The following is an 11,474-nucleotide window of genomic DNA, read 5'->3' as shown; positions in this document are numbered from 1 at the left end:
CTGTTTGTACTGTATTGGAGATGTTTCAAGACCAACAAGTTCCCATTTTGACACACTTCCATGGACACTTGGATTGGTAACAGACTGGCCAGTCGCTGGCATGTACAGTCTGGTGCTGGTCCTAGGTACTGGGTACTGGTATCACATTTGATGCACCCTCATCAGTCTTCCAGATTTTTATGTTTTCTATCACTTTTACTTTTATGTGCTAGTCATTAACCTAAGTTTTGGGAGCCAATTGCCCAAGTTCATAAAAAGACAGTAATAGACCATAAAAATGCTTCAACATCAATAAATCTAATTTAAATAGTATTCTCTCCACCAAAACACTGTAAAACAAAAAAAATAAAAGTCTCGCCTGGTCTCACACCTCTGCTACTCTTCTTGCTTCTACAGTGTTTCAGCACATCCATCTGAAACTGTCTAGTCAACCCACTGCCAGTGACTCAGCTGAACAAGAATAGAGACTTTTATTTGCAACCATTATAGGCTGTGAAGACCAAGTGGCTTACTGAACCCACTGGCCTGTAGTGGTCCCACCATGGGGAAGACTGGGCAGAGTACAGTGGACTTAAATTCCCCAACAGAGGTCAAACAAGCAGTTCCCTTTGAAGAAATGGATCACATGGCGCCCTCTGCAGAAGAAAAGAAAAAAGAGGAGCCACCTGACAGAGGCAGCTGGAAGGGCAAATTTGATTTCCTGCTGTCGTGCGTGGGATACGCTATAGGCTTAGGAAATGTCTGGAGGTTCCCTTATCTGTGTGGGAAGAATGGGGGAGGTAAGTGTTCATGTGCTGTGGTGAGAAAGACACAGCCAAAAAACTCACAGTACACATGGATTTAACTAAAGTTAATTCTGAGAAAATACTTCTTCTATTCTATTTCTGATGTGTCAGGAGCTTTCCTGATCCCATACTTTTTGACCCTGGTGTTTGCTGGGATACCTCTCTTCCTGCTGGAGACATCCCTGGGTCAGTTCACCTCAGTGGGAGGGCTAGGGGTGTGGAAGCTCATCCCAATGATGAAAGGTGAGATGTGTGGATACAAAGAGTTTTTTTTATTATGTAAAGTTACATAAATAGTTTGAGTGATTTAGTGATGTGGATAAGCGTTGTGAGTATCCTATAGCAACAAGAATATGCATTAACCACTAAAAATTGATGCATCAGTTATAATTTTCTTTGGGGACTGAATTCAAACTCTACCACCAATGATACTTGAGTGGTCTCAAAATGCAAATCTGTTTTGCTCCAGTTGACTTTTTACTTATCTTGACATCAAGCTCTTTCTTCCTGCAACTGAACTGTTTGTCATCTTTAAAAAAAAATTCAAACAAAAACCAAAAGGATGCAAAGTTGCAAAATAAGTAAAGTAAGAAAGGAAATTTAGTTTTGTTGACAATTTTCTAATTTAAGAATATTTTACTGCTCTAGTGTTTGGTGGTATCAATTATACTGTTGCCTCCAAGCTCAAATATCTCAAGTGAAGCACATCTTTATCTGCTGTCAGCACAGACACTGTGGTAGTGAACATGCTACTTTGATAACTGACAATGAATGCCAGGGGCAAGTAAACATTAGAAATAGCAAAATGACAATGATGAGTGACGCCTTTTTTTCCCTTTAGCTATACAGTACAGCCTCTGCTTGCATATATTGCTCCCTCCATTGCATTACATGTTAGTTTACATGCAGTCTGAAAACAATGTACTGTATAATGCTTCCTTCTTCAGGTGTTGGCCTGGCTGCAGTGGTGCTGTCCTTCTGGCTCAACATCTACTATATTATCATTATCGCCTGGGCACTCTACTACTTATTCAACTCCTTTGCTTCGGTATGTTACATTATCAATATTAATTATTTCATTTTTTGTTAAGGAGTCGAAGAGACACAGTTGAAAGAGACACAGAAGAGTATCAGAAATCTCAGAGGTGAAACTAAAGCTGCATAAAGCAATATTTTCATATTAGCAATTATTAGCCATTCCCCTCAGCTCTATGGGGTGTTTTAGTGTCTTTGGTTTTCTGGCCTGCAACTGGTTGGTTGGTTCATTCTCACCATCAAGCAGTCACAGCCAGCAGGTGTTTTCAGATCAAAAAAGTTCTGATAATACTTAACGCTACCTGCCCAGCAAAAACAAAAGATTAGCAACTAACTGGTGAACATAGTGGAGCCTTTCACAGCTAAAGAGATACATATTTCCCTAAGGAGTTGAGACTTTGGCTTTAAATTTGAATACTCCAATAGGAAAATGTGTTTGATGTTATTATTTTACCAAATCAATCACAATAGCTGCAATTTGACATCATCCACAGAAGAGAAAGTCTTCAATGTCAATTCAGAAAAGTGTTGGTTAGGTAGGTAAACCTTTTTCAACCGCTATGGTTTCTTGCTCTGTCTTGGCTTTTCCTCATTCAGCCTTTGTATTTCTCAGCATGACAACCTGGCTCAAAGAAGCCTGGTGGCAGAGATTTAAAGATTTTACATGAATCATGCATGAGGCTCTTGTGGTGAGGAAAATGGATCAGGCATCACAAGTTTGAGTTAAAAAAAAGTGTTCACTGGTGTTCAGTGTTTTCATCTGAAGGCGAAAATCACAGTTGGATCATTAAATGCACATGCTTGTTTTGTTTATACATATGTATGTGTGTGTAGGAGCTGCCTTGGCAAAGCTGTGATAACCCCTGGAACACAGAGAACTGCTTTTCCAACTACAGTCTGACAGACACCACCAACTTGACCAGCGCTGTCACTGAGTTCTGGGAGTAAGTCAGTGAGATGTGTGCTTATTCCTGCCATATGTATGAGTGTGCATGATTCTCTATAAAAGAGTATGTGAAGCTTTTACTGGAAGCTATTTGTGCATGTGTATGTGTGTTCCTGTAGGCGGAACATGCATCAGCTGTCTGGTGGCCTGGAGGAGCCGGGAGAGGTACGCTGGCCCTTAGTGGGTACTCTGGCGCTGGCCTGGGTCCTTGTCTACTTCTCAATCTGGAAAGGAGTGGAGTGGACGGGGAAGGTCAGATTTTCTGCTTAAATTTCTGTCGATTTTTCTTGTTGAATTTTTGTCTCTCCGGCCTCAGACTGTCTGCTACATTTCACAGTCTCCTTTATCCGAGCCCTTTTCTCCTCATCTTGAAAATTAAAGTTTTTAATAATGAAAAAATGACTACACACACAGCAGCTCAGGAGGCATTGGTGAAATGTTATTGGCTGAGTGGAAATTTAAGAAATACATTTTAAATCATTTTTTAAAAATCTGATGAACATTTGTTTCTATTATGTATCCTCTCAGAATCTATTTGCTGCCATTCTGCTGTCTCATCTCTCAACATTTCACTCAGGTGGATAAATACAAAATATTCCAAAAGATATTATTTAATCCCAAACTGCAAGACCATTCAGAGATGATAAGAAAAGAGATAAATCTGCCAGGGATTTTTAAATTACAGCAAGTTGATGTAATGTATGTGAGCAGAAACACATTTACACATTCCCTGCCAAGGATAATTGGATTTTAATGTGTGGCATCTCTGAGTGCTGAGAGAAATGAATTCCCCTAAGGCCCTGGCCTTGACGGACATTACCAATTAAGCATAATCATTTTGCTACAAAACTGGGTGCTACATGTGAAAAGCTCTGGAAAATTCTTCTGTTGAAGAGAAGTCATTGAAATGCTTTAATAGCTGAGAAAATGTTCACTCTTGGGTACTGTGGCAAGTAGGGTTTGTGGGTTTGTTTTAACAGAAAGGAAATGTTATTTGAACACATAAAATGAGGTTATTCTCTTTCTCTCACAGGTGGTGTATTTCTCAGCCACCTATCCCTACTTCATGCTGTTCATCTTGTTCTTCCGAGGGGTCACTCTACCAGGGGCCATAGATGGGATCCGCTTCTACATTACACCAGACTTCAATAAGCTCATGCAATCTGAGGTAGATAGTTTGCACACAGGCAATCACACAAACATGGTCACAGATAAATAGACATAAACATGGGCATATATGTACATCTGCTGTCTCACAGGTGTGGCTGGATGCAGCAACCCAAATTTTCTTTTCTTATGGACTGGGCCTGGGCTCGCTCATCGCACTGGGGAGCTACAACTCTTACAACAATGATGTGTACAAGTACGGGCAGGCAATCACAAGCTTTGTATATCTGCTCTGATGGTTGATGTCATATGTTTGTTTGTTTTTTTCTCCTTTCCTCCTGTAACTGTACGTCTTGGTCCTCTTTCTCCAGGGACTCCATCATAGTGTGCTGCATTAACTCCTTCACCAGTATGTTTGCTGGCTTTGTCATCTTTTCCATCGTAGGCTTCATGTCCTATATCACTAAGAAACCTGTTAAGGAATTAGCAGCATCAGGTACGTTACTATAGGTGCATGGCAGGTCAGTCAAAAATGTCTTGGTGAAAGAAATATTAGCTTTATTCTCCTAATTGAATTAAAACACAAACAAAAATGTGTTATTAAATTGTTTTTGTAATTAGTTCTCCAAGTAAAACTAAAGTATTGATACAATTTGTGGAGTTTGTTCAGACCTATCTTAATATGAACTCTAAAGATACACTATGCTTTTATAAGTTGTATATTGCACCATGATTGGCTCCAAAGTAGTTGTGATGTCAAACATTTTGATCATGATACACAGCTTAAACTCAGATGTTCAGCAAGCACAGAGAAACTTTCCACTTTCAGCAAATGAATATGAAAATAGCCTTCTAGTATTAAACTCAGCACATACATTGGTCTGCACAGTGAAGCTCAAACATCCAATTAAAGAAACAAGAAGAGCGGGACTTAAAGAATTTCAGTAAGCTATAATATGGAATTTAAAAAGTGTGTCTTGTGTGTGACATTTAGGTCCAGGACTGGCGTTTTTAGCTTATCCCCAAGCTGTCACGCAGCTTCCCATGTCTTCTCTATGGGCTATCCTCTTCTTCTCCATGCTCATGATGTTAGGCTTGGACAGTCAGGTAAATATATCTGTTGTTGAGTTACTATTTATTATTTTTCTCATCCAGACTTCTTAATTGGCTGTGTACTGTGGGTATTAATTGAAGCTATTGTGTATGTGTGTGTGTGTGTGCATGTGTGTGTTCACTCAGTTCTGCACTGTGGAAGGCTTCATCACAGCTCTAATGGATGAATATCCACTACTGCTGAGGAAGAGGAAGAAGATCTTCATCCTCATTGTGTGCTTAATCTCCTTCGTCATTGGCTTCTCAAACATCACACAGGTGTGGTTGTGTGCATCTGTTTTTATATTAAATGGCCTTAGATCATTATTGTATTTTAATTATAATGCAGGTAAAATAACAAGAGAAAGAGAGAAATATGAATGATTGTGCTCTGCAGCATGTCTGAGCAAACTATTTGATTTTTATTTGTTCAAAATCGCTGCACTTACTGTAACTCTGCAGGATGTCCTTGTGTATGATGAAAAATAATATTAAAACACAACAGGAATACATACACATTAACACTTAGACCATTAGACACCTACCTCCTGCATTACACATAATGGCACAACAATCTCACAACAACCTGCGTTTGGCATTCATCATACAAAAGAAGAGGGAAATTAATATTCAGCCTCTAAATCAGATATATGTGTGTTAAAATCTCGCAGGGTGGCCTGTACGTGTTCAAGCTGTTTGATTACTACTCTGCCAGTGGGATGTGTCTCCTCTACCTCGTCTTCTTTGAAACAGTTTCCATATCCTGGTTTTATGGTAGGAAATGTTTTTGTGATGTCTTAATGTCTTCGTTCTTAAGCCAAACTCTGGGTACTGCAACCAAATGAAAAAAACAGTTAAAATAAATTGAGATAGTTTAATTCAAAAAGTATAGAAAGGCTTCATTGTGTCACATCACCAAGTGAATAAAGTATGTGGATTTTCTATATGATGTAGCTATCCACCAGGAACTAAACATCTAGCCTTCCCCCTTTTTTCACCCCATAAGACTTTGTTCTCGAAGAGTTTTAATCTCCACATTAACACACACTTTTTTCTCTTTGTCCTCCTGTCTTTATGCCACAGGAGCTGAAAGGTTCTATCAGAACATTGAGGACATGATCGGCTATCGACCATGTGGCTGGTGGAAGCTTTGTTGGATGTTTTTCACCCCAATGATCTGCTTGGTAGGCGGGGAATGGTTATTGATTTAAACTTCATGAATCAGGCCCTTCAACCACAGAGTGATATTGTCAGTCAAACTCTAATGTGCTTTCTTCATCATCATGGAGATCTATGAACACATCAGGCTACAGCTTGTACCAATAGCCTATAGGATTGATGCTATTGGTGAATTAGTTTCCCCCACCATGTGGTGATTTGTACTTCATCCGTGGACTGTCAGGCCCTCAGGGAAATCATGGCAATATCTTTATCTCCAGTGCTGTAGGCTAGTAATAATAATAATACTTTATTTTTGGGTAGGGACATTGCACATTGATGAACATCGATATTTAAACATCTCATCTAGTGATAAAGGAAGTGTAATATTAAAGGCAGCTATACAGATGGAAAATGAATGATATGCTGCCACAATGAATATGCACAGTTTACCCCCCAAAAGCACTGATTTGATGATTTGCTGGTAAAAGACAGCTAGACATATCCTATATGTTAAACATGGACTTAATTTAGTTGCCTTGACATTTTGCACTTAAATTCATTAACCCCAATGTAAGAATCCTACTGACCTTGGTGATTCCCTGACGTTTCCTCTGGCGCCACCATGAGGTTGGTATTTGTGGTTTTGTTTCAACAGCTATGGTTGGCTTGCCATGAAACAGTCATGTCCCACTCATGATGAATTGTACTCACTTTATCAATCCCATGACTTTTCTTCTAGCAACATTAGCAGGTCAGAATTTTAGTTTTATACATCTAAATCTAAATGAGCCTCAGCTGTAAGACCTACTCTGTTACTGTGCTAATTGTCTAATGTTAGTATGCTTACACGCTAAGCTAAGATAGTGGACGTGAGCATTAGCATGTTAGCATTGTCACTGTGAGTGTTAGCATGCTAAAGGTAGCATTCAACTCAAACCTAGGTACGGCCTCACAGACCTGTTTCAACAGGATTATGTGGCTATATTTGAGTTCCACTTTTCAACTGAATTTAGATCAGTTTTAATCTAATCTAGATGTTTTCTAACATACTGTAGCCTCCACCACCAAATCAGTGTTTGCAGGACTCATTCAACAATCTTTTATTGGTTAATTGGCCATAGTTGGAAGGAACATAATGACATCATTTTATATTGTAGGGGGTGTTTACCTTCAGTGCCATCGAGATGACCCCTCTGAGCTTGGGAAAGTATGTGTACCCATTGTGGGGCCAAGTGATTGGCTGGGTCATGGCTATGTCCTCCATGATACTGATCCCTGGCTACGTCATCTACATGTTCTGCACCACCAAAGGAAGCATCAAGCAGGTACAAACCTTTAACACAGCTCGCTGTTCTTTCTGTTTAAATCTTTAATCATTCCAGCTGAAGAGTTGTAAACCACAGCTATGTCTAAATGGAAATGGTACACAGAGCGAAAAACTGAAAGTAAACAAAATAAATAGTGCAGGCGATGCTTGAGAGATAAGGCACAGGAATGCAGGATGTTCTCTCTCTTTGTTATTTAGACTGCTGTCGTACAGCAGGGAACAGAAATGATGAGTTTGGCTTGAGGCCAATCTCATTATCAAGGTTTTAGGTAGAGAGGTACCTTTTGAAGGTGATCACAGCTTCTCCCAGATAATACTTTGTCACTGTGTCAAAACTACAATACTGGAATACTGAAATATCAGTGCCTCCTTGAGAAGTTTGACATCCTGTATTCTCCCCTTTTCCTTTTTCCTCCCATAATATTTTGTTTAATATTCTTTCTTTACGTATAAATTTTGCTCCACATAACTTTAAATGTCAGCTTTTAAGCATTTGAGACTAATCTGACACTGATATAACTCTCTTTACTTGACCAGCGTTGGCGGAAGATGACTACTTCCCAGCAGGATAAAAACCTATCGGGGCATGAAGAATTTACACACACAGGGAGTGTTGGTGAAGCTCCTGTCTAGCCAGTATCAGTCAGGGTGAAGTAATATGACTGCCATTTCCCCCGTCAACCACGACTTAGTCTATGTTGAAATCTGAAACTTGAATAGATGGAAGGTTGTACAGTATTTGAATATGATGCTTTCCTCTATTTTAAATTGTGTTGAAAAATCAGTAGCATAAAGGAAGAAAATTTGAAAGCTTTTTTGATAAATTTAGAATAATATTTCCTTTTACAGTAAAAAGACTGAGCTCTGACCATAAATATAATTCTTTAGATCGGCATTGAGCCTCTGTACATTGCAGTATTCCACATATATGACAGTTTAATCTTCATCCTACTTTAAAGTTTTCTCTCAGTGCAATCAGTGTTGCTACATGGAGACAATAAACCATCGGATGAAACTTGACTTTGTGTATAAAACTGGAATGCATTAAATTTGAATTTCTTATGGACCAGTTTGACAAATGATCAAAGTAGCCACTGCGATATTTGTGTCCAGATAGCAGTACAATAAATATATTTTACCATAAAAAATGTCTGTATGTGTAAAAATGTGGGCCACTCTGTTATACTTGGTGTCTTTGCTTATTCAGACTGACATAAATAACACTAAAAGAGAATATTTGTAATGAATGTGATGAAAGCTGTGCAGTATATTTACCATAATGTCTTGTTTAATTCAGCTGTGATGCTTATCAGAAATATTAGTTTTTATGGCAACACATTTGATTAAAACATTAGAAAACTGTAAATAAAATGTTACTGTGTCACTATTTTATGTTTTATAAATTAAATAAGTGTTGTTTTTTAAATAGCTGATGATGTGCAAGTCAGTTTGGGTAATACTGTATGTAAAATGAGATGTATGAGGGACTACTCCAGTTGTTTCATGTCATGTCATGTCAAAAAAAAAATTTAAAAAAATAAACTGCACCTGGTAAATCAACTCCCCATCGTCATTTTGTGGTATCTACAGTAGTAGTATAGTGTTGAGGAAGTTATTGAGGTAAAATTGGAAAGAGATCATTCTGTTCTTCAATTGTGCTTTTCTCTCATTTAGGCCTTTTTGTGTTCTGGTAATCTTTAAGTCAATGAGCTCAGACAAAATAACTCTCCTTCACAGACACTAACACAGTATATGTGTTATTCAATAGCCATTAACTAATGTAATTACTGAAAATCAAATATATTGTGCTATACTTCTGAGTCATTTAATAAAGTGAGGCACAACTGCCATTGCTTGAGGCTGAAGCACCTTAAAGTGCAGTTCCAATTGACTACCATTCAAAAAGCATCAAATTCTCAATCATTTATTTATAGAAGGTCTCAATTGCTAAATTTGGGACCTCTAATAAATGTGCTGAGGGTCAATTATTGAAATTATTGCTCATTAATAATATCCAGAGACTTGCAGAAGCTTAAATGTCCAGCATGTGGGTGTTGATTGACACTTGTGATTGACAGTTGGCTCACCTGCTGATCTCCTCAGCCTGCGGGACTCGCATTGAGTTGGACTGTTGTCTCATTATTTCAATAAGTTTAGTCTTACTTGATTACGGCCCAAGTGTGCACTGCTCGGGGTTTCCAGTAAGCCAACATCTTTATATTCAATCTATGGATTTAATGCAAGAGGCCTGGAAAAGTCAATGAGTCTAAAACCCAGGTTGTAAAAAAAAAAAAAAAAAAAAAAAGATTTATCAATTTAACATGTCAAATGCTATAGACTATGCATGCCTGTACTTTCGCACACATAGCTTTTTGTTTGAAATCTTTCTTGTATAAAAACTTTGTGGTGTGACTTTAAATGTTAACTGATATGAGACATTTAAAAAATATAGTATTTTCACAGTAAGTCAAACTCTTTCAACTGAGAGTGAAAGAATCAAGTGATTAAATCCAAAAACCAAAGCAAACTATTGTGGTGAATAGACTGAAATAATCTTTAATAGCATGTTGATATACTGCAAAGACAGGTAGAGAGGGAATCAAAGCCAACTGTGGGAGCTGATGGTTCATACTTGTTACACTCTGTTTCCACCTGTCTTCCCCTTAATATGTCCACTTTTTAAATATTTATTTTTACTTACTAGTATGAGCAAACACAGTGTTGAAGACTCAGACAAAATCAGCATGTCATTCATGAAGCATTGCACTGGTACGGCAGAGCCCTTTTTTCTTTGTGACACTACTGAGCTTCCATATCATATGCTGCACTCCCAAAATGCTACATTGGTTTCCTATCAAACATAAAGCCACTCTTCTAAGTTCATGTTTTATTGCACACACAGCATGTCTATCCCCTAAAATGCTTCAACAAAACTGTGTAACCATAAACAATGGGCAGTGAAAGACAGGAAAACAAAAATGGCCACATTTTGGCAAACTAGAGGCCTCAAGTTTGCAGCTGTCTATTATATTGACTGGAAAATCAATTTTCTGTTTGTTATTATATACAGTACCAGTCAAAAGTGTGGACATACTTTCTCATTCAAAGGAATGGGAAAGTGTGTCCAAACTTTTGACTGGCACTGTATATATGTATGTATGCATGTATACATATATATATATATTTTATTTCATTTTTTAAATTTTGTTTTTTCATTACAGGCTGTCATCTTCATCTCCCACTCGTGTTCTCACAGCAAATTCAGTCATGCACAAAAAATACTTTGGGAATCAAAGCTCAAGAGGCCTCCAATACACAAACAGATGTCATGCATGTGAGGGAAAAAAATCACATATCTGAATGTTGATTTCAACTAAATGTGAAGAAACTTTAACAATCATATACTGTAATCATCATCATCTCTTATTATTAAATAGATAAGAGTAGGACTTTTGATGTTATATGCTTAAATTTATTTCGTAACCTTCAAAGGTTTGTTTATAGCTACTGAAAAACATTGAAATAATCCCAATGGCTCTTCATTCAATTTGAAAGCACTAATTCTTCTCATGGTGTTATGAAATAATAACAAAAGCAATTACCAGGATGAAAAGGAGAGAGGTTGGATTTGTTTATGGGAAGTTTTAGGGTGCTACTGTTAGCAGGCCACGCACACACACACATACAGTAGACACACGCACACACACGCACACACACACACACACACAAATCATCTCTACTGGCCAGCACAACACTGTTTATTCTGCAAACCTCTGTCTGTCCACTGGGTTAGAATCGTGAGTGGAAAAGGACAAAAAGATTAGATAGAGACCTCCCTGCAGTGGCTCTGTGATTACAAATCAACAAATGAGATAGATTGGGGGTCAAATAGGAGCAGAGTTAACTGTCCATCCATACTGCAATACCTGGTGGGGCTTCTGTTTAAAAGATGGATGCATTCGGGCTGGGGCATTCTGTGACCTATTTCAGAATGAAGGATGCATGACAGGGCAATAGCATT

General features: G+C 38.1%; 1 protein-coding gene across 1 annotated transcript; it reads left to right on the top strand.

The window, feature by feature from the left end:
• Positions 1-541: 541 nt before the first annotated feature.
• Positions 542-8,086, top strand: slc6a1l (solute carrier family 6 member 1, like). Its single transcript, XM_053314069.1, has 14 exons — positions 542-779; positions 897-1,028; positions 1,733-1,833; positions 2,655-2,764; positions 2,886-3,018; positions 3,800-3,934; positions 4,026-4,129; positions 4,245-4,369; positions 4,868-4,980; positions 5,113-5,244; positions 5,637-5,739; positions 6,049-6,149; positions 7,284-7,451; positions 7,991-8,086. The coding sequence occupies exons 1-14, from the start codon at positions 542-544 to the stop codon at positions 8,084-8,086; spliced, it is 1,791 nt and encodes a 596-aa protein (XP_053170044.1).
• Positions 8,087-11,474: the final 3,388 nt, after the last annotated feature.

This window comes from Scomber japonicus, chromosome 23 (genome assembly GCF_027409825.1).
Source record: "Scomber japonicus isolate fScoJap1 chromosome 23, fScoJap1.pri, whole genome shotgun sequence".
Classification (NCBI taxonomy): domain Eukaryota; kingdom Metazoa; phylum Chordata; class Actinopteri; order Scombriformes; family Scombridae; genus Scomber; species Scomber japonicus.
This window is presented reverse-complemented; position numbering and strand designations above follow the sequence as displayed.

Excerpts from the sequence above, each read along its gene's own strand:
- slc6a1l (XM_053314069.1), top strand. The coding sequence starts at position 542 with ATGGGGAAGACTGGGCAGAGTACAGTGGACTTAAATTCCCCAACAGAG. Across the intron at positions 3,019-3,799 it reads GAGTGGAGTGGACGGGGAAG|GTGGTGTATTTCTCAGCCAC; the intron begins GTCAGATTTTCT and ends TTTCTCTCACAG. Across the intron at positions 3,935-4,025 it reads ATAAGCTCATGCAATCTGAG|GTGTGGCTGGATGCAGCAAC; the intron begins GTAGATAGTTTG and ends GCTGTCTCACAG.